This window comes from Ixodes scapularis, unplaced genomic scaffold, assembly GCF_016920785.2.
Source record: "Ixodes scapularis isolate PalLabHiFi unplaced genomic scaffold, ASM1692078v2 PGA_scaffold13__105_contigs__length_92229423, whole genome shotgun sequence".
Lineage (NCBI taxonomy): Eukaryota > Metazoa > Arthropoda > Arachnida > Ixodida > Ixodidae > Ixodes > Ixodes scapularis.
The window spans coordinates 53191957-53214733 of record NW_024609839.1 but is presented as its reverse complement, the minus strand read 5'-3'; the positions used below and the strand labels follow the sequence as shown (position 1 = coordinate 53214733).

The following is a 22777-nucleotide window of genomic DNA, read 5'->3' as shown; positions in this document are numbered from 1 at the left end:
GGTGGAAGAGAGGAGTTCCTTTTTTGGGATGTCCAGCGATGTTCCCCGTGAGCAGGGTGTTGAGCGAGCCGGGGAGGGGGCAGGGCGTCCCGGCGGGCCAATGAGCGACCCGTGGCCGGACTCTCCAGACGTGGGTGCGGGCCGCGCCGACGGCGTCACTAGGGCCCGCCCCCACCTCCCCCCTTCGGACGGTTTCCGAACACCGCGGCGCGAGTGGCCCAGACGCCGTCATGAACGCCCGCACCGCCGCCCGGACGACGCTCCTAGCCGCGCTCCTGGTCGGAGTCGCCGCGGAAGAGGCCCGCTACCTGAACGCGTGGGCCGTGCGCGTACGCGGAGGGCCCCTGGAAGCAGCACAGCTAGCGCAAGAGCTGGGATACCGGTACCTAGGACCCGTGAGTACTAATAGAGGCTGATGGCCTCTACTCGTATTCACCGTTGAAACTGCAGAAAAAAAAAATATATGCGGTTCGTCGGGGAACGTTATTAATTTCCCCTGTCACGTGAAGATAAATCACATGTAGGTGTTCATCTTATAATAGTTTTATGTTTTTATTATCAAGACCTACACGTTTCAAACTCTAAAAGCATCGGTTCCTCCTCCGACAACCAAATCTAGGAAGGTGACTATACTTCGCGAAGCGTATCAAAATTGCACGAAAACATTTTTTCCCCTCAATGTGACAACGAGTATAGTCAGTTAAACGTCACAAAAAACAGTCAGTGCGAAAGGCAAAGGACACGCACTTGTCAACAGGTTAATAAAGCGCGAACAAAACGAGGACGATGAGCACCCAAAGACGTCAGGACAGGCGCTAACTCTCAACGACTGTCTTGTCGTCTACGTGTCTTCTTCGTCCTCGTTTGGCTCGCGCTTTTTAATCTTTTATTCAGTATACGTCAGACCCAAGTTTTAAAGGGCTTGTCGTGTCCCTGCCCGATGATGTCTTTCGGGCCATTATCTCCCGTGAGCACTCCCCCAGCGCTGTCCTTTATGCATCTTCAGTGCAGCCGACAAGTCACGCCCGTATACATATTTTTATACTCGTTTTCATCCCAACCGTAAAAAAAAAAAAAAAAAAAAAAAAAAGTTTGATTTTTTGCGAAGCATTACTAATTTGTCCCTTTGTGTGGAGAGGTATATATGTAGGTGAATTTTAGATTAGATGTTATCTTATAGAAAACGTAACCGTTTAAAACGCCAAAAGCATCTCCTTCTCCCTCCGACAACCAAATCTTTCAAAAACTAATTCGCGCGGCAAATAAGCAATGCGCAAAATCTTTTTTTTTTTTTTTTTTTGCGATAACCAGTATAGCTGCGACATCTTATCAAACGCAGGGTGTGGTCTATAATGATCACACGCGTGGTGCCTCGTGATTGGTCCTTCGACGTTCTTGTCGACCGATGCCGTAACCTGATTGGCTGCGAAGCGAAAACAAGAGTCACGGGACTCGCCGCGCCATCCGTTTCTTGGGCTGTCAGTGACTGGGTACTGCACGGGATCGGGCTTATCCGAAAGCCCGGACCGGCATTTTTGCTTTTTGGTGCGACTTTTTGGTGGATCTGGGTCGGGCACGGTTCTATCTGCGGGCCCGGGTCGGGCTTGGGGCTAAGGCCCGAGTCCAGCGAGTCGTGGGAAAACAGCTTTGACCTGATGAAATAATGAAAATCTCAAAACAAGGAATCTTTTTTTTTTTTTTTTTTTTGCCAAGAAGGTTTTATGTATTCCTGCAACAAGGTGCTAGAAGTGAAAAGAACTTTACCTCCGCGGGCTGCATTATTCAAGAGAGCAGAACGTGCTTAAAGCCAGATTCATTGGATAAGCTATTTTGCTCTGGCTCAAAAACCCGTACTCTTTTTATTCTGCAAATGAAATGTTTGTCGGAAGCTCACTTTTATTTTCTTCCCTCGCTAGTCCCTGGCAATTCTGCGGAATAAGGAAAAAGCAACGATTTTTACCGTGCCGCCCTAGAAGAAATACCGTTTATTTGTAGAAAGCTTCATGCGAGCAAATTGAGAGTGGAAATATAGTTGATCTGACATTTGTATATAGTGCCCTTCAACTCGTCTCGGGAATAAAAGTAAATCCACGTAGAAGTTGTCGTCTGTTGCTTAGCTCTATAGGCCGATAGATTCATTGCCACCTTTTGTTATTTTTTATTTGTTAGGCGAATATCACTCTGTGGCGTCGCAATTGCACTAACCTAGTTAATTTTAACACGAGTTATTCGTAGCTCCGTCAGGTACTAACATACAATTGGAAAAAGTTGCGTACCAGCAATACTTTCTTCCCTACTCCACGCGGCGAAGTTTAAACAACATAACATCAAAACCGAGCCCGGGCCTGCTCTATAAGGGGACGGGCCGTGCCGGGCCGGGTTCACATCAAATTCGGGTCATGGACCGGGCCTGTTTTAAAAGGTGACTGGCGGCCGGGCCCGGCCGGGTAACATAGAAAATGCTCGGGTTTGGGACGGGCCCGGTTTCACACACCTGGGCCAAGTTCGGGCGGGTAAATTACCATTACACAAGGTCCGGGACGAACCTGGGATGAAAGAAAAAAAGAAAGGTCCGTGCAGAGCCATAGCCTCCTCTATACTCACAAATCCTGGCAGTTCGACGACGGAGCCATAGAGTGTCCGGTCGCAGATTTGGAGCGCGACGATCTGGTAGCACAGAGCGGCAAAGAGCCATTTCTCGGGGCACCTGGAAGTCAGCGCACAGCTTTTGCAGTGGCGAGGACCCGAAACACACTTGTTCGCTCGGGAGAAGTGTGTTTCGGCGTCTCGCCGCAGCGGGGCGCCAGTCACGTGGCTTTTCTCCCATTCGTTTTCTGCCGCTCCACCTTTTCCATTTCGGCGGCCGCTTTTCGTGGCGATCTGCCAGGCTTTGTCAGTATATGGGAAGCTATGGCAGTGCTCTATCAGTGAATATACGGGTAGACACCGAGGGAGAGGAGAAGGTGAGAGCGGAGCGGGGACGGCGGAGCACAGAGCTCCGGTTGGAACGAATAGTGGATACACTCGAAGCTATAACTGCCTTCGTCCTTCACTTCCTACGCGTGCAGTCAGGTGCACAGTGACACTACCCGTACATGTTTGCTGCAGACGTAACGACAGAAGTATGTGCGCTCCAAGCATCTTGTAACCATATTTGTTTCATGTGAGCTTCGGACGTGTTTGCAGACAGCTTTTGTATACGACCAGTATGACACCAGCGTGATGCGAGTGAGAGGCAGACAGTTTCTATACACGTTGTGTTTTGGATGACGTATTAATAGTATGAATGCGCGGTTTTATTTAATCCTTCCAGAAGATGTGTGCAGCTCGTGCACACGTCAATCGCATGTTTTCGACAGCTGTGCTCACACTCTTTGTTGCTGCGGAGAGAAGTGCCCCGACGAGGGAAACAAACAGTGTGCAGAGCCTGGTAAAAAAAATCGAAAACAAGAGGCTATTCGGAAGGTTATTGTCGGCACTCAAAATGGGCACCGCAACGCGAAAGTGGTGATTCCGTCGATCCCGGCTTTAAGTGTAAAAGTGGAAACGTTTTGAGCTCGTGAAAATCTAATGTTGTCGGAGTTTTACCAGTGACCTTGAAAACCACACACACACACACACACACAAACACACACACATGACAGGAATAAACGAATTGGTGAACGGATGGAAGGGGGCAAAAAATGCCGAAACCTTACGAAAGACCGTATCGGAGCCAATTCAAGGCCGTATGAGTGTTAACGGCGATTCACACACCTGCGTCGAGTCCGACCGACGTACCGGTTGCTATGGTGACGCTTACGACGAGCCAATGGGGAGGAGCGGTGCTGAACGGCGCAATGCGGCTCAACGCCGTTGATGCAGATGTGGGAACCAGCCTTTGTGAGAAGACTCCCAGATAGACCATACAAAGGTGTGTACAAACCATGTCAGTATACGCACAGTTGTCCTTGAATGACCTCGTTAAAAAGCGAGGAATTATCACCTACGACGAAGCGGCTTCGTAAAAACGACACATTCAGGGTAACAAGAACGCGTTACTTTCGAGTATCGAGTTCCTCTTGAATCACGGTATCGTGTAACTCACCTAGTTACTCTTACAGTGAGTAACGAGTGACGGTATCTAGTTACTTTATTTTGGTAACGTTTACACGTCTGGATTTTGGGACGGCTCCGGGGGCAAGGGGGGTGGATGCTACACCTTTCCACAAGGGCGCCGCCATTTTGAATGTCGTCACTTTTGGTATCCGTGAAAAAATCGTTTTGATCTCTCCACGCCGCTGGAACGTGTTCACGAAAAAATGGTGATCGCCACACATTCTTGTTTTGCCTCACCTATATATTTTCTCGCATATTCAATGTTGGAATTTGTTTTTTTTCATCCCGCGTATTAAATACGGAACGTTCCACCTGACTGAGAACCAAAGGAAACGAAAACAACGTCTATAGATGTGTTTTGTGTAAAATATTTCTGGGAGATTGTTAAAGGGTGTTGGTGGGTGCGTATACAAATCTTTGCTCGGGCGCCGTGCACTAGTCCTTTGTTCGCCTTCTCCGGGACGCATATTGGCCGGCAGCCACGCAGTGTGCGCGGAATGCGCCTCACGAGGAATGCAGTGTCCGCTCACGGAGTCACGTCACCCGAGCAGGGTAGTATATATACATGCGGCCGCACGCTGCTGTTGCTGCTGCTCGTGCGGAAAACGGCCCCAGACGGCCGAGTCACCGCCACCGAGCGCGCAAACACGCCGACCGACGACAGCCAACACCGCCGACGGAAAGCAAGCCGCACGCCCTGACACGAACACCGGAATATAGTCTGTTTCACTTTATGCGCGAGCCAAGTCAAAGCTAAAAGCATGAGGTATCGTGCAGGGACGCTGAACGATCGTTCTTGTGGCTGCACGCGCCATATTCGTGGACTCATGAACATGGCACAATCGAAAGCATTAAAGTCACTGGATGCATCGGAGTGTAGCGCCATTGCCTTCCCCTAAAGCCTTCCCCTACCTGCTAGACGGACACAAGCAGATACCAACACACACATGACGAAACCTCACAATGTGATTGGTTGATTAGTGTCAGTTGCCATGGCAATCATCATTTGGTGATTGCCATGGCAACTGATTGCCATGGCAACTTCGGAAGGTCGTTGTGAACCAGTCGCACCCAAATCGTGGATCATCGTATACTGAGTGCATTCCTTGACATATAAGCGTATTTGTCGTTGCGCATGCGATCCACTTATCAATCATGCCTATCTCCACAGCTCTTTGACAATGGTATTGTTGTTCTTGCGTGTTTAAAGAGGGAACATAATGTTTCAATGCCTCCAAGCACCCACGCCGCGTGTGCTGGCGGTGCGAGCATGTGCTCTTGTCTCGCAGGTGCGTGGATAACACAATTTCGATATTCAAAAAGCGTCCCTCCATAGCTATACCCGTCACCAACGAATTTAGATCACCAAGAATGGAGAGGTCAAGGAAAAGCTGCCCATTCTATGAACCAAAATGGCGACCGGGAAGCTTGGCGCTACTTATACTGTAGCGCTACTTTTACAAAGTCCAGTAACATTAGGTCGGGCCAGCTTCGATGGGAGTTCAGGTTGGGCAATCGCACGTGTGCCCATATATGCTCTATTTCACCTTATGATGTACCACAGGAAAAGCCGCAAGCGCGAGCTCCTTCTGCACATCTCGGCGGCACAAGCTATGAGCTCGCGCTTCTTGCCTTCACTGTGGTACAACATAAGATGAAACAGAGTATAGCTTCGACCACGTGGCTTTGACCAACGTGGTCAAAGCCAACTGTACTCGGGGACAACTTTTCTTGGCGATGCAGTCAAAGTATTTGGTCGAAGGTACGGGCAAATACTTTACTAGGGGGAATACATTCCACTCCTCTCAATTACAATAGCCTCGGCGCGGACAGGTTCTCCGGGCTTGGCGAGAGCCATTTATCGTCAGAAAGGTCTCGGCTATCGATGATATTGATGCTCTATACGTACCAAATTCATTGTTGTGGAAATGCGCGAGACACGTGCCGCGCGCCACTTCTAAGAATAACATGGCGTCTAAACTCCAGCTCAGTGGTACGCTAAATACTTTGCTGCGCTGTGCCGCCATGATCTTCCCGAGGGTAGCACGTTCCACGTGTCTCGTGCATCGACGCACCCTGCACTACTTTTGAAACATGAAGGGGCTTTAGGTGGAATCGGAGACGACACCGACGCGGCCGCCGCGAACATCCACGTGCACTTGCGCGTGGACTGACGCGGACCTCCACTCCGTCAGGGCTGGATTCGGCGCTGTAGGCGTTCTGTCTCATGCAAATGAGCAGAGTGGAATGTATTCCCCCTATAGTAAAGTATTTGGTACGGGCACGTGTTCCCTTTCCCATTTGAAGCGCCGATTAAATCTTTTCTGCTACTTTCGGTTAGCAACTTTTCTGCTTACCGCAAGCAATTGCAAAGGATCGCCACCTGTCTGTGATCTGTGTTTTATTTGTTCTGTGTTAATTTGGCGTTTACTCGTTCTTTATGCACCAAAGCAAAGAACTTCGGGTTGTTTTTTGTTCACACGAAAATAAAGATAATTTTATTATTATTATTAAAGCTGCGCGCGCGCTCTCCTCCTCGCCTCGCAAGTTCCTGGGAAAGTCCCATTTTTTAGCACATTTTTAAGGCCCATTTTGAAGGCCCATTTTCAGGGTTTCAATCTTGGTCGTGTGTTGTCCGCCATAGTGCAGTTCTTCCGCGAATTCCCAGAAGGGTGCAGACTTTCGAAGGGAGGCACTCACTCGATCGAATGACGTTTTAGCGAACGCCCACGTTTCATCGAACGACACTTTAGCGAATAGTCGGACGCCGCGAAGCGGCGATTTCGGGTGGGCCAAGCGAGTTCATATTTTTGTAATGAGTTGCCGCAGACTGTCGCCGCGAAGCGGCGTAAAGCGCAGCGCGACGGATGGGTTAACGCGCGCCCCCGTTATTCGCTAAAACGACCATTCGCTCAAATGTCGCCGTTCGCTAAAATGTCATTCGCTCTTGTGATATGGACCCCTTTCGAAAGGAGCATGACGATGGAAATCGATGTCCAGAGAGGCTATTCGCGCGGTTGTCACAGCGAAGACTCGCCGGCCCTTTGCCACGCTTATATATACGGCGTTCGAAGGCGGGAAACTCTATACATATATACGCTTGCTTTTTCTGGGTTGAGTGTCGCGCTGCTCGCGTGATGTTGACCGTCTGCGCCCTCGGAGAGGTCCCGCCTAATCCCGCTCTTCCGGAGCAACTCCGCGCAACGGTGCGCCGAGGGCCACTCGGGCGCTGTCGCGCGATCGAAACACGTCGCCTCCTGAAAGCTCCACACCCACGCCACCGAACGCGTCACCCTCAAACACATCACACAAAGGACGGTCTGCAGAGATGTTCGAATCAAACGAGCGTATGAAGCACACACGTGCTTATGGAACATATAAGCTCGAGGCGCCCCCGCGCTGATAGTCCTGTAATCGTGTCATCATGTCTTTTGCATGATGTCTAAAAATTATCATTTTGTATGAGCCGACGTCCACCTAAGTCTAATATCGTCAAAGCAAGAAATTGTGAACGCTCGTAGGATTTATATAAGTGAAAAACACTTGTCGGCAAGAAAGATAAACATTTTTTGTCCTTGCTGACAAGCTTTTTTCTCTAAAATAAATGCTACAGGCTCCCGCAATGTATTTTTTTTTACGTTTTGCTTTGATGACATTACGCTTAAGGTGGACGTCGTCGGCTCATAGAGAAATCCTGTTTTTCTAAATTATCTTTTGATCCAGATAACGTCATGTTCTGACACATCGCGCGCTACGCAAAACGCGCACGTGATTGAGAGGGTGCTTATATATTTTGTTTCGCAAATACAATCTTTTTTTTTTTCTTTTTTGAACGAGAATTGTTTTTGTTTTTTTGGGCACGAAGCCAGCAAAACACTTTTTTTTTAATCAAAATTAAAAATGGTCGCCGGACGTGGTTGTTCCATCTTTTCTGGAAACGCCCTACTGCTTCTTTTATGCGATGAACGGCAATTTTGTGTGTCTGTGGGCTGGATAAAAACAAAGCACAGAAGGGCGCGTCGCGGAACCATGGCTGCGTTTCCATGGATACTACGCGTGTCGATTCCAGTTAGCGTATCGAATCGTCCCATGTAAACGCCTCGATTCGCTAGCCAAGCGCGTCGAATCCAGTACAATCCGATCCCTTTCAAGAGGTTGGTTTGAGATTTTCAAGCCGAATAGAGACCTCCATGTGAACTCTAGTGAATCGAATCGGGTGTCTGAAGGACGGAGGAAAATGGAAAGGGAGGGAATGAAGAAAGGCTAAGGTGGGGCCTTCAAACTTTGCTCCCCTCCTCTCTCAGTTTTGTGCCACCGTCCAGACAGCGTATTCACCGCGATGGACTCCATGTTAGTCAGGAAAACAAGCGTTCTGATTGCCGCTTAGTGGCGCATCGTTATATATATATATATATATAAAGAGTGACGAATGTTGACAAATGCTTCCGTTGATATATGGGCAAAAGTGATGTGCGCAGACACAGCAGCCGTAGGATGAAAAGAATAAAATTCTAATTTAATGGCGAAAAAAGTCACGCAAGAAAAAAGGGTGAAGTGCCGAAAAAAAGTTGTATTAGTTTACGGGAATAATGAAGACTAGGCACAAGAGCGCTAATTACGCGGGAAAGAAACTTTTAAACAGGACGGAGTAAAAGTCAAAGTTAACAGACAAGAACTTACAAAAAATAAATTGTTAAATGAAAAATAAAATAAAGAATTGAAAATAAAAATTGTATAAAAAAATAAGAAAAGGGCCTGACGTCCGTCGACGTTTCGGCAGTGGCACTGCCTTCTTCAGGACGGGCTGCCGTCCTGAAGAAGGCAGTGCCACTGCCGAAACGTCGACGGACGTCAGGCCCTTTTCTTATTTTTTTATACATTTTTTATTTTCAATTCTTTATTTTATTTTTCATTTAACAATTTATTTTTTGTAAGTTCTTGTCTGTTAACTTTGACTTTTACTCCGTCCTGTTTAAAAGTTTCTTTCCCGCGTAATTAGCGCTCTTGTGCCTAGTCTTCATTATTCCCGTAAACTAATACAACTTTTTTTCGGCACTTCACCCTTTTTTCTTGCGTGACTTTTTTCGCCATTAAATTAGAATTTTATTCTTTTCATCCTACGGCTGCTGTGTCTGCGCACATCACTTTTGCCTATATATATATATATATATATATATATATTGGAAAACGTATTTTGTAAACTAGATTTCAGGATATATATGGCGTAGACGTCCCGATTTCACAATTTTATGCACTGTAATTAATTTCTAATTTTAAGAACACAACTAGATTCGACTTTCAATACTGCGACACAAAGTTGTATCAATCACGGGTATTTTAGGCGACCTTTTGATTCAGGTAAAATATATGCGACTGAGGTAAACAAATAGATGTTGAGTCGTATAGACACGACGTTTTGTATGTTCATCTAGATTTTCGTTTACTGCTTCGTCGAAATCAATATCGCAATTTCTTATTTTTGGTACCTGGAATTAAATGTGAATTGTAGGAATGATAGAAAGCTACATAGTTACTCGTTTCACGGTTGAGATAGTGCCTATTTCCAAAACAACGCGGAAACTATATTCTCAATTTAGCGGTTCAATCCAGATGGAACCGTTATTTTCACTTCCCGCAACTGAACTGGAACCGAACCGAGAGCCGTGAACCGGAACCCGAACCGAACCGGTAAAAACTTCGATTCGACACTCTTGCAGTGGCTCCAACACATTCCAACCCGATATCGTTTCATGAAGCCTTTAACATAATTAAATTATCTTTTTTTACAGTTACATCCGAATACTCAAAAGGAAAAACTCAAAGAAAAAGGCGAAAAATAAAAGCCCGCAAGAATTCGGATGACTTGGCACTATAGGAGCACAAAACATTGAAGTGTAATTTTTGTTTTTACGTTTGGGAATATGCAACGAGGAACGTAACTACGTTACCCGTTATTCAAAATAAGGAACGTAAGTACGTTATTCCTCCCTGTTTTCGAAAACGTAACGAGTACGTGGCTACGCATACCGAAAAACAGTAACACGACTACGCTCCGTTTCAGCGGTAACGACTGAGCATCGGTAACGCCGTTCCTTGCAACGCGTTACCGCCGACACTGCAGAAGCTTGACGTTTTTGTCGCGTGATGCGCACACAGGCGAGAAACCCCCAACATTTTTTCGTGGTGTGAATACCGCTGAAAACGGTGCAATTCTGAAACTCACTGATTTTGCATCAAAATAGGTTCAACACATGAATAAACATGCGAACTGTTTTCTGAAAGGGTGCATGAAATTGAGCGTCTAGAGCTGTAAATAAATTTTCCCAAAGACTTTTAAAATAATTTTCATCGTTAGAAACACGCTGAAACCGAAACCGAAGCTAGCTTTCAACTCTTCTGATATCTTCTTGTTAAGTCAGATGTTGTTTCACTCAGCGTCAGAAGCAGCCCAAAAGGCCTTTGCAATCATCCATAGGAAATAATGTACGATTCAACAATCTTTTCTGAGTCAAGCAATAACCAGCAAATGTTATAAGATTTCGGCCCAAGATTTCAGACGATTCACCGGTCGCATTTGATCTGCCGGGATCGCCTCCGAGGGGACCGCCTGTGGCGTGCTGCATTCGCGATTCGCCGACATAAGGACCCGGACGTTACTTCAGAAGCAAAACGGTATGGAAGATTGTTTGCTAGAACGGTGCGAAATGTTTTCTAGCACGAGCCAGCGTTTGTGTCGTTTACTGCTCGGGCCTTGAGTCTGCTCGGGCAACACCACCTGGACAGAAGGCCTCCACACGCGTCATCATAGTCAGATCGACCGAGGCGAGAGATTGGGCACGAGTGCTGCGTCAGTGTTCGGCTGCGGCTCGTGGCCAATCAGCGCATCGAAGGTCGGGCTCGGGTCCAATAGCCGACCGAGCGCGATCCGACTGTGATGACGTTTCATAGAGGAAGAGGAAACCATGCGGAGGCCTCTGTCTAGGTGGTGTTGGCTCGGGCCGACTTCCGTCTCGTAGACTTCTCGGACGGGACCTAACCTAACCGACGAGATATGTCACTCTGCCGCAATTTCTTCGTGGTTTTATTGCACTCTACAGTGCTTCAGCAATTCTCCCCACCCTCCATCGCGTGCCGCAAATAGCCTAAACCAGACACAATCCGCAAAACCACCCCTTACAAAAATCTGTAATTAAATTCTTTTGAATTTTTGTTGAAAATTTTCTGGAGTCGTATTGAATTTCTTTTTAAACTTTTTTGATGTTTTTAGACTTATTTAACTCCTAGTTAAAATTGGCCACTTAATTTTTTTAGAATTCCTTCTTACATACATTCTTTTGAATTCCTTCTTACATAAATTTTGTTGAATTCCTTTTGACGGAACCTCAGATTAACGTTTAAAAAAACGCTCAATTTTTTAACTATATTTTTTAATTTCGTTAGGAAATAGTGTACATACACATCCCACAAATAAGCAATGTAAACAAACAGAAACACCATCGAGCACTCAACACCAGAAACACAGTCCTGTTGAAAGCACCAGAGCCTTATATAGCCTACATATTGAAGGTAATCATTTGGCCGGTGACCACCTCAGCACTTACTAACTTTTCAAGTCTCCGGTCTCCTTCTCGCAAGTCTGTCAAAGGGTAGACAGTGTTTCGAAGTTCGTGGACTGTATCTCTTACTAAAAACATTGGTACAACTAATAATAATTTCGTGTAGTCGCTAAAATAACATCCACAAAAACGGCTCACAGAACAAATGTTATCGCTTCTCTGCATAGCACCACTCAGGACGAAACCAGTCAAGGCGGTTGCTCCACTTTAAAATAGTTATTTTGCTCTTCTTTACTAGTTGAATAGGGCCAATAATGCCACGATAGTCATTTACAAAGTGAGAACGGCTGGGCGTGTTTTTCGAACGCCTGGCCTCCAGCACGAGCCCCATGACTTCCGTCGTGCTTTGACTGCGCAGTCGAGCTCGAGAAGCGCGAGACGTCGAAGAGTGGTCAAGGATAGAAGGTTTGCGCTGGAGGCAGGAGAACGGAAGCTCCTCCCTACGGTTCTCAACTTGTCAGAGACTATTGAGAAACTTAGTGACTTTTGACAGTTAGCCAAGATGTATACTGTTCAATAAAAAGTCTTCAGAAAGTCTGTAGCTTTTCTTTTGACACTGGCTACAGAAAGTCAACTGAATAATTTGAACACGAAGTAAACAGAACGTCTGCGGTATTTCTGATAACACTTTCAACGGGAAGTCAACAGAAAAAGATCCAACGTAGAGTTAATAGAAAGTCAATAGCTTTTCTTTTGTCTCCAGGCAGAAGAAAATCATAAAAGAAGTTTCAACACAAAATCAACAAACTTTCTGTTGACCATGTCAACAGGAAGTCAGTCAAAAGAAAGTAATCAGAGTGAACAAGAAGTCAACACATTTTCAATAAAAAGTAAAAAAAAAAAAAAAAAAATCCGTCATATCGGACCCCGCACACGACCGCAGACCAAATAAAATAATAAAAAAATGTCTCTTTTTATAAAATAATATAAAGAAATAATGTCAATAAGTTTTCTTTTTATTTTTTAGAAAATAACTAGGGCTGGGCATTTGATCGATTAACCTACCGATTAATCGATTAATGCTTTAATCGCGATTAATTTTTTTAACTGGTTAATCGGTAATATTTTAACGAACCAAAATGAAGTAAAAAGTTAACGCTTCCACCACGCAGACGTGGACGAGAACACCTCTATGAAGGGCAAACAAACTTTAGGTCAGAATTTAGCCTAAACTGTACGGGGAAGGTTTCTAACTCCTGACAAGGTGCTGAAGGTTACACGTCTCCCGGCCACTTCAATAGCGTTTGAGTGTCCGTCTAGCGCAGCAGAGAGAGACTATAGTGTGAACAATCAAAGGAGGTCGCTCTTGCCGGATAATATCACCGAACCTTTTACCTCATGCAGCTGAAGTAATAATGTGTCAGTGCCTTCAAACTGTTCTTAACTACACATCAAGGTTGATTCATAACAAAACTTGTGTATTAGGCCCTTTACCTCATGTTCAGCAAAGGCAAAAACAGAAAACAAATATTAATTTCTGACTTTTTAGAAATAGTATGCGTGGAAATTAACGAGACCGATTAATCGATTAATTAATCGATTAAAGGGTGGCGATTAATCGGGTTAAATCTTTTAATCGACGCCCAGCCCTAAAAATAACCTACAAAAAAACGTCGTTACAACTTCTTTTTAATTTTTTTTATAAATAAGTCTACAAAACAAAATGCATTATTTTTCCTTTTGAATTTTTTTAGAAAACCTGCAGAAAAACGTCTTTACAAGTTGTTTTTAATTTTTTTATAAATAAGTCTACAAAAAAATTCAATATTTTTTTTTTAAAAGTTTTTTGACAATAGTCAAAACAAAATGCGTTTATAAAGGAATTCAGTAGGATCGCGGAAAGTCAATAAGAAGTCTAAAAAAATTAAAAAGAATGTTGAGACCCGTTTTTGTAAGGGACAAGACGCTCACTATCAACTCACAACGAGGAGGAAGCGTCGTCTGCTTTCGGATACAACCTATGATGTCACGGGCCGTCGTGACGCAATCTAGGCCCGAGCAGACGGCGTCAGAAGTGCACCTTCATGGTGTTCCTCATGTTTCTGTGCGTGTTCTATACGGAGGGCAAGTTCGTCTGCTTCTTTTGCGGAGGTTGTGGTGGCGTCAGAACACCGAGCTCTGACTGGCTCTGATTGAAGGATGGTGGGTAGACATCAAAGCAAGCTACCTCGAGGTCTACGCACTATCCTCCAATGAAAGCCAATGGCTGTGTTCCAAATCTTACCCAAACGAATCCCAGTTACCCCGGCGGGTCGTGTCACGTGACACCACAGATTGAAAAATGCTGGACGCGGGTTGGTTTTAGAACGCCAAGGTACGAAACCTTTACCCTGGAGTAGGATCGAGTAAATTTTAGAACACGGCCAATGAGAGCTCGGCATTCTGACGTCACCAGAACCTCCGCAAAAGAAGCAGACGAACTTGCGCTGCGCATAGCATCGCTGAACCAATCATAAGCAGAAAAGGCGTACAGTAATTTGCGCTTTTGTGGTCCCTTTACCTCGCAGCGTCGGCTGCGTCTGAATTTAGGCTGAGACGTCCCGTCAACGAAAGGCCACCGGCGGACAGATGGGCGCCGCGGAGCTCTCTTCCGCCGACGCGAGGCGTCCAGCACGCCGGCGGCCCAGAAAAGAGGCGCATTTTCAATCCGGCTAATCCCCGCTGCGATCCTGATTAAACTCCCTCGGCGGTCGGGGATAATCAGGTGGCGCGACAGCAACGCGGGACATCGCAGACGTCACGGCCCCGGTGCTCGCACTCCGGACGCGACACACAAAGGGCACAGCTGCTTGAGACGGCGGAGCCCGACGCGTCGACGCGCGTCCCCTCCCAAGCCTCCTTTCGTCCGGGGAAATGCTCGCTGAGGCTGCCGTCTTTTTGAGGCTGCTTTCGTGTTCGGTCGCCGTCAACCGAAGGGTCAGGCGCGTCCAGCCACCAGCTCTTATATTGCGAGGCTGTTGCAAGGCCGTTTGTGCTGAAGTTTACACGTCATAAACTGTCCGTTGTGTGGGACAGATCGGACACTCGGTCAGAGTCTTCGGCCGAGGTTTCTGTCCCGAGTCCCAGCCCAACTCTTGACTCGGCACTCGCGGATATACTCTGCGCAGCGCGTTGGCCCGCCGTTGATGACGTAGAAATTCCAGCAGCAGCTGGGCCTTGGTCACGCCGTTCGGACAATCATGTTGCAGTAATCGGCGATTGCTCGCTTATGGCCGATCATTTTTTCGGACAGCCCGAGCATAGTCGAAGGACGCCTCCGTCCGAGCGTCTGCTTTCGAGATGGGATCCGAAAGCAAACGTCTGTTGATCGATGGCGCGCTCGCGTGGGAATGCGCAGCAGTTGCCGAGCGGGCGCCTACCCAAAGAGGGCCCGTCTCAAGCATCAACGGCGTTTATGCTCGTTGAAGACGCTGGTATCAAGTAAACACGCGTCTCCATGCGATGGGTACGGCCGCTCTCCGACGAGATCCCTGAAAGTCTTACCTCAAACGTGTTCCCTTAGCCCCGAGGCTTGGCCAGACTCGCGGACCCCGTCGGGCGTATACATGTATACAGTGGCGTACACATGCATTCCTTCAAGCCTCGAAGACTTTCTCACATATCTAAAGAGCACATGCGGTGGGAACCGGTTTCTTATCTTGGGCAGTAACAATGTCAGATACGAAAATGCAGTTCCTTAAAAAAGGGTCGCTTAGGCGTTGACACAAAAAGTCCGGAGGTGCTGCCGCGGCCATTTACCAAAAGTCACCACACGAACATTTTGATTCACTAATAATTTATTGGGACAACATTTCTCTGTGGGTTCAATCCGACTGTAGTTACAAAGTCACAAAACACAGTCAGTTGGTACAGGAAGAGAGAAACTGTTTATTTTCTTTACTTTAGCTCTCAATTAGAAATTGTAATTGTAATTGTAGTCACTCCTTCTGTAAGTTTGTCCATACTTGTTCCGTACTCATTAAAAGTAATCGACTTACTTGTAATCGATTAGTTTTTGGAGTAATTTTGTAATTATATGAATACGTACATTCAAGGAAATGATCTCAAGAGTAATATGGAAGTACTAAAATTACTTGTAACAGTTACTATTTTTTCCCCTTTCTATAATGGCGTCATTTGCACACGTTTCCTGCCAAAGAATCCTCGAACCAGGTTTCGGACGGGAAGATAGTCTACTGAAGGTGGTGGATTGAGAAGATAGGTAGTCTATAGTTCGATGATTCTAATCCAATATTGGACCTGTAGAAAATGGCAATTTTGAACCCGGCTGAAAAAAAGTTTTCGTTTTGAAAATCCGAAGTAATCGGAAAAGTAACTATTACTTTTTCTATTACATTTCTTCCGAAGTAAACAATGAATCTAATTGAATACTTTTTCACCGAGAGTATAATTGTAATCGAGTACTTTTTTTCGATTAATGTGCACGAGGCTGGTCCTGCCTTCAGCGCGATCTTCCTTCGATGTCCCCTTGGCGTCTCGTCAACCTGGAGCGTGCACACGCAGCAGCCGAAGCAGGACGGAAAACAAAAAGGGCATGCAAAAAGTCGGGCACCCGAAAAAGACGCTGTGCCGTTCTCATCCTGTCAGCGATTATTGGACTACCCCCTTCCTGTTTTTAACGAAACGCCGACAGCAAAAAAAAAAAAAAAAAAACAGTTTAAATTATTTAAAAAAAAGTTATAGTTCGGTGTTGATTAGCAGCATAAATACTTGCGCACGTGTTCATGACAATCAACTTCATGCGCATACTCCCCAGCTGTCTTGTTAACTTGCCAAAACCTGACGATATCAGGTCGCGCTCAAAGGTATGTTCAGCTGACCGACGAAGGGGTTAATTGTGTCACTCACTGGCAAGATCTTCCTCAATTTCCACCTCGAGTGTATCACACCAACTTATCGTGAGGCCGTGTACAGTTGGGGAAAGTTCTGCTCAAACGCACAAATCGTCACTTCGCAAAAGGAAAAAAAAAAAAGCCTCAGAAACTGCACAATTCTGATATTTTAAAGCACAAGTTACAATATCTGCGACAAAACTAGCGTTCAAAAATATAAATGAGAAATTGCTAAGCAATGGTGTTTCATACGTGAGACGTTCGAGCCTCACAAACATTTAGTGATAGTCTCACTGCGCTCTTCATAAGATAGTTTAACCATCTGTACACTCGTTACTTTGTTCCTATAGAATGAAGCGATACTGCCGCTAATCGGGCTGACAAACCCGGCGATCTTCCAGAGCCTTTCATACTCTCGAGCTCCTCTCCCTCAGTGCGCACAGGTGGTCGAGCTCCTCCTCACCTAGCCCTCTGGTCACATGACCTCCCCCGTTAACCAATCAGCATCGAGCTTCACGGCCACGCTTATCAGGCTTTACAAAATGCTTAACACCTACAGTCAGTTACAGGTCCTCTGGGACAGGGCCGTACCCAGAAAAAAATTTCGGGGGGGGGGGGGGGGGGGGTTTCGGGGACAACGGCGGCCATTTTGAAAGTGTCTATTGTCTTATTTTTGCCTATGAATCATGTGCATCAGTGGCATATAATGGAGAGTTACAGCAAACCGGAGAACCGGTCCCGGTTTGGTACCCGGTAGCCGACCAGCGCCACTGCGCGTGCGCAGAGGTGGAGATTAAAATCGGCTGGCTGCAAGTGCACCGACCAGGGCCGTACCCAGAAAAAAATTTCGGGGGGGGGGGGGGGGGGTCAGAACCCCCCCCCCCCCCCCCTGGTTACGGCCCTGCTCTGGGAGTTCACTACTCTCACGCGTCCTTGATCGCCCGAACTCCCGCTTTGGCTATTTGGCGAGACAGTTCGAGGATCTTACAGGACCACCCGGACCTATCCCTCCACTCTCGTAGCCCTATCTAGAAGTACCACTGACGATAAGTGAAACCCTCCCTTACATGCATAGCAAGGCGAGTGTTTCTGGGACAATTTCTCGCCTTTTGACCCAGGAAGTACTCTACACAGAGTATATTGGATGGCTGCAAGTATACACCGACGGTTCCACTAGCTCGGCGAGAGGAACTACCACGACAGCAGTCTTCATCCCAACTCACAATGTCTGCATTGCAGACAGACTGAACATCGCCACAACCTCTACTACTGCGGAGCTGGTGGCCATTTGGCGGGCTTTGGAGCTGCTAGTGTGAAGTGGAACGCCAGGGAGAGCAGTCATCCTCACAGATTCGAAATCTGCTCTTCATCTTCTCCAGAACCTCGAGACTGGCACTCCATTGACTGCAACAACTGTAGCATCTGCCAAGTCGGCTGAAAGAAAGGGCTGGCAACTTGCTTTTCAGTGGGTTCCTGCACATACTGGAATTGCGGGAAATAGGAAAGCGGATGCCCTCGCTACTGAAGCCCATGGACTTGAGACCCCAACCATTTCCCTTCGCCGGTACAACGAAGCATGGCGATTTATACGGAATTTCTACCAGAAGCGCCACCCACACCGAGAGACGGCTGAAGGACGCCCCCTCCAGCAATCCCCCGCAAGCTGTCTAGAGAACAAGCGTCAATGTTACATCGGCTGAGGGCAAACTGCGCAAACACAAGATCAACTCTGCACAAGCTTCAACGAGTCAATAGTCCTGATTGCCTACACTGTGGAGCCCTAGAGGATATTGAACACGTGCCACTAGTATGCACAGAATACGAAGAAGAGCATAAAACCTTGTTTCAACGCTACACTTTCAATAGACTACCTTCCTCCACGACTCGGGAACTCCTCATCCCGGAAGCCCCACGTCGGCTAGTCCAGAGGGCTTACGAAGACCTCATTTTTTGAGTCAGACTGGTTTGGCAGACCGTCTTTGACCAAATACCGCACTCCGCAAACAGCAAGGTTGTTAAATTGAAACCCGCACTTGTGCCAAAGCCCCATCATTTTATTGGAGTGGTTTCAAAATTGCCAGACCATTTCTTTTAGCCACCCTACGGCTCCTCCCCTCTCCCCAAGCCGTGTAGCGACTCGCCCCGTACAGGAGGCCAACATCTCTCCCGGCTCTCCTTTCCTTCTCTGGACCTCATAACAAGAAGTTACAGGTTAAGAAAAGTTTTCGAGGGAAAGGAGGGCTGGGGGAGGAGGAAGCGAACGGAACGCCGGGGAGGAGAGGAGGAAACATCCTCCCCCCTCCAGCATTCCGTCTGCTTCCACCTTCCCAGCCTTCCTTTCCTTCAAAAACTTTTCTTAACCTGTAACCACCCATAGCAAAAAAAAAAAAAAAAAAAAATATTAAGAGTTTTGTCAACGCCACCTAGAATACGAGGCCTGTGCGCGCTCAGGATTTTGATGCCATCCCAGTGAGGTGGAGCGCAGACACAGCTTGCTCACGAGTGCTGCGTCAGTGTTTGGCCGGTGTCCAGTCAACGCGTCCAAAGACGCTGTGACGTGACTCGAAGATAGATGAGACTGTTTACCGGCTTTGGTTATGCTCTATACTTCGTTTCACCTTAAGCCCAAACGCAGCTGACGCTGCGAGCGCATCAAACCAATCAGACGGCGTCAAAAGCGCACCGTCATGGTGTTCGTAATTTTTCTGTACGTGTTCTATCATCACCGAAACAACAGTACACGGAAAGAAAGGCATGGTGACTTGCGCTTATGATGCTGCTCGATCGGTTACATTACCTCGTAACGTTGGCTGGTGTTGGCTCTACCGAGGATCTCACGTTTGTCACTAGCGCTGTGACATGCCAGAGCCGGCCAATAAAATGCTGAGTCACCGAACCGTGGACGCAGCGTCTGATATACCGCACAACACAACAGAGCAACAGCTCGCGCAGGCTCAGAAAGCGTTCCACGGGCCCAGCAGACAAATATGGCAGTGCGCTGAATGCTATCTTTGGAAATTCGTTTGCCTGTTGACGCCGCCGCGATAGAAAACGAAAGGATCGATCACAGTCTTCTCGAAAATTCTGCAGATTTCGTCTTCGATTCGTTGCTTTTACGAGAACCATGAGGCTCTCGCGGCGCAATCTTCGGGGCCAATTGAACCTTTCAAGCGGTCGCTTCTTAGAGCGAATACACGGGCGCACGTTGGGACGCGCAATAATCGGATTGGCAGCATTCGTTTCGGCATTACCACATCGTGTACAGTCTCCAACAATACGAAAGACCCAATTGGAGTGGCAGTTTCAGGCGACATTGCTGGATTTGTTTCGGCGATAGCTTAAGGCGAGGAAAGAAACAAATCATCGTTATATTCTCCCTCTAAAAAAAAAAAAAAAAATTCACAGGGTTTTTTATGTTATCCGTGAAACGACTTGAAGGCGAAAGATAAGCGCTGATGCATTAAGGACAGACGCATGATTTACTGTTTCACGTTCACTTTTTTCACATTCTCTTAAGTTGTTTCACATGTTATTTCCAGATTTCACGCACACAATTCCTCGTACTCCCCTGACTTCTCTTTAATTCCTCTTCACTTTGATTATTCGTAATTCACTTTGATTCCTCTTGTTTCGCTTTGTCATCCTTCTTAATTTCATTGCCTCTAAATCGCCTGAGTGGTCACGTAAACGTTTTGGTAGCTTTTGTGTCGCCGACGTGTTTTTGCTCAAGGACTTTAAAGGTCGAATGAACGATGATACATATAAGGATTTCGCCTTAAAAAGATTCTCTGGTAAAGGAGTGTTTAGCACCACCGCATGAACTGCCTCATATACGAATGAGCATCTTATACTGTGTGCACAAATCGTACGAGGGCGAATGTGGCGCAGCTCTGGACAGAGCCCTTTGTGGGACTCGCACCTGGCTCTGGAAGGCATGCTCTAAAGAAAAGCTAGACAAGCTCATTCCACAAAGCACTCCTCTCTTTCCACTTTAGCAGAGCGAACGGCCGGAGTTGAGGCGACTGGACAGCAGGACACCACCAATCACGGCGAGCATAGAGCTCCGTGGAAGCGCCACACTGCGCATCATCCTTCAAAAACCAGAGATGTTCGCCCCACGCATGAGGACAATTCTCCAGACAGTTTTTGTATTACCAATGATACAAAACCGTCATACGGATGGATGGATGTTAATGGCTATAACTTTGTAACGGGTGGTAGCTTGCGCCACCTTGCCTAAGTCTAAAAGAAAGAAACAGTCAGTGTCTGCAGACCGTCTTTTGTTTTCCAGCTGCGTGGCTTCGAGGACACCTACATGCTCCGCAAGATGGACACGCCGGACAGGTCCCGGCGCTCGGCAAGACGCGTCACGAAGAGGCTTGCAATGGACCAGCGGGTAAGCACCCTAAAGGCCCGTTCACACTCTTGCGACCGAGTACGACTGAGAGAGACGAGATCTCTTACAACTTCTTAAATGTTTCTAGAATGAGGGGACACAGTGACATTGTGGCGCCATCTATGCGGTGACCCTAGAACTGCATTTCACAAAAGCGAAGGTTTTGCGGGATTTCCGAGGTCAAATGTGCGTAATACCCATAGAAAGGCTCGTTTATAACATTGACAAAAGTTTTCCGAGCCAAAAAAGAAAAAATATTGCGCGAGAAATAAAAAAAAAAAAAAAAATATGCCGGACCGCCGAGTTTACACTGCTTCCCAATAGATGGCGCCAGTGTGTTCTCTGGTTTAAGAAGTTTTAAGGAACCCAGGTTTAAGAGGTCGCAAGCAGTCGCAAGAGTGTGAACGGGCCTTTAAGCGCGAAACACATGTACGACAAAACCGTCCGATCCGACGTGCGGACTGCCGGAACGACCTTGGGGGGAGAGGGTTTTCGTAGCCTCGGAGAGCGTTGAAAACCCTCGCCTCCGACCGTCGTATTGCGCGGTCGGACGTCGGATCGGACGGTTTCGTCGTACATGTGTTTCGCGCTTTATACGAGAGGGCCCAGCGGCGAGCTGCAGGGTTTCCTTCGTCCGAAGCAGTGCGAGTCACGCACAAACTGTAACAAGAGGCGTGTTTCTCGTTGAAAAGAGAGCTCATGAGAGCCGAGTCACACACTATAGACGCTGGGCTGATACATTAGAGCAGAGCGCTGCACAGGCCCGGGCCAGCCAGAAGCTTCGAGCCCGACCCGGCCCGCAGGCTGGGCTCGGGCCGGGTAGCAGGCATTTTTTCGTGCTCTGGCCGGGCTCGGGCTTGAACAAAACATTTTACTGGCCGTGCCTGGTAGTCGTGTGCCGCAAATTCTGAATTGTTAAGAACAAAAAGTGTGCTCATTGATCTTTTAACTTCAGTGAAAACAAGCAGAGCGAAGTGCAAAATCCCTAAAACGCCGTTACAAAAAAAAAAGAAAAAAAAGAAAATCAATTTGTAAACAAAAAGTGAAAGACGTTTAGAAATATTTGTAATGCGAAATTAGAGCGTCGCTCTTGAAGTATTGTGATTTTGCGATTAACCGTGCTAAACAATTTGAAAAAGAAAGAAATATATCTACAAATAAAAACCACTATCCTCACATGCTCTCCCAGTCCTTGATTGTTATGAAGGAAGCCTTGTGATCTGATAAGTGGCAGGATATGAGTTCGAGGTGCTGGACTAAGCACTGATGTTGAAATACGAGGTCTGTGCATGTGTTTCGAGAGGTCGTCACAGCAGTGGGGGGAGGTACAAGGGAGAGAAATGGGGGAGGGTATGCAAGAGGGGAGGGTACGGAGGAGGAGGTGGGGAGGGTCCAGAGGAGGAGGAGAGGTGGGTGCTGAAGAGGAGACGGGGATCACGTGATCATTTTTCCGCACCCTTCTCCTAATCCGTGTCCTCTTCCATTCTCCCTCCTCTTCCGTACCCTCCCCTCCTCCTCCGGTTACGGCGACGGCAACGCTGCAAACTACGCGACCGAGCGCCTAAGAGCTGCGCTCTAAAATACGTCTTGCACTTGAAAATCCTTCAGTAAAAAACAGAAAAACTTACGGATTTTATTAGCATAGTGGAAAATGCGCACTTTATGCTTCGACAGATTTTAGGTTAAAGCCTGCATACTTTTTCGGGTTCATGCCTATAATTAGGGTTCTGCGTTTTCGGTTTCTATTTTTTCAAAATTCGGCGTACTTTTTTCGGTGTTTATTTTAAAATTCGATTTTCGGTTTTTTTCGGCGTATATTTATGATCACAAAAGTT

General features: G+C 46.9%; 1 protein-coding gene across 1 annotated transcript in view; it reads left to right on the top strand.

The window, feature by feature from the left end:
- The first annotated feature begins 211 nt into the window (after positions 1 to 211).
- Positions 212 to 22777, top strand: part of LOC8033367 (neuroendocrine convertase 1) — a 53690-nt gene continuing 31124 nt past the window's right edge. The window contains exons 1-2 of the mRNA XM_029995556.4: positions 212 to 395; positions 20838 to 20942. Of these exons, the coding sequence (XP_029851416.3) occupies positions 231 to 395; positions 20838 to 20942 (270 nt within the window). The 5' untranslated portion in view covers positions 212 to 230. The remainder of the gene's footprint in view (positions 396 to 20837; positions 20943 to 22777) is intronic.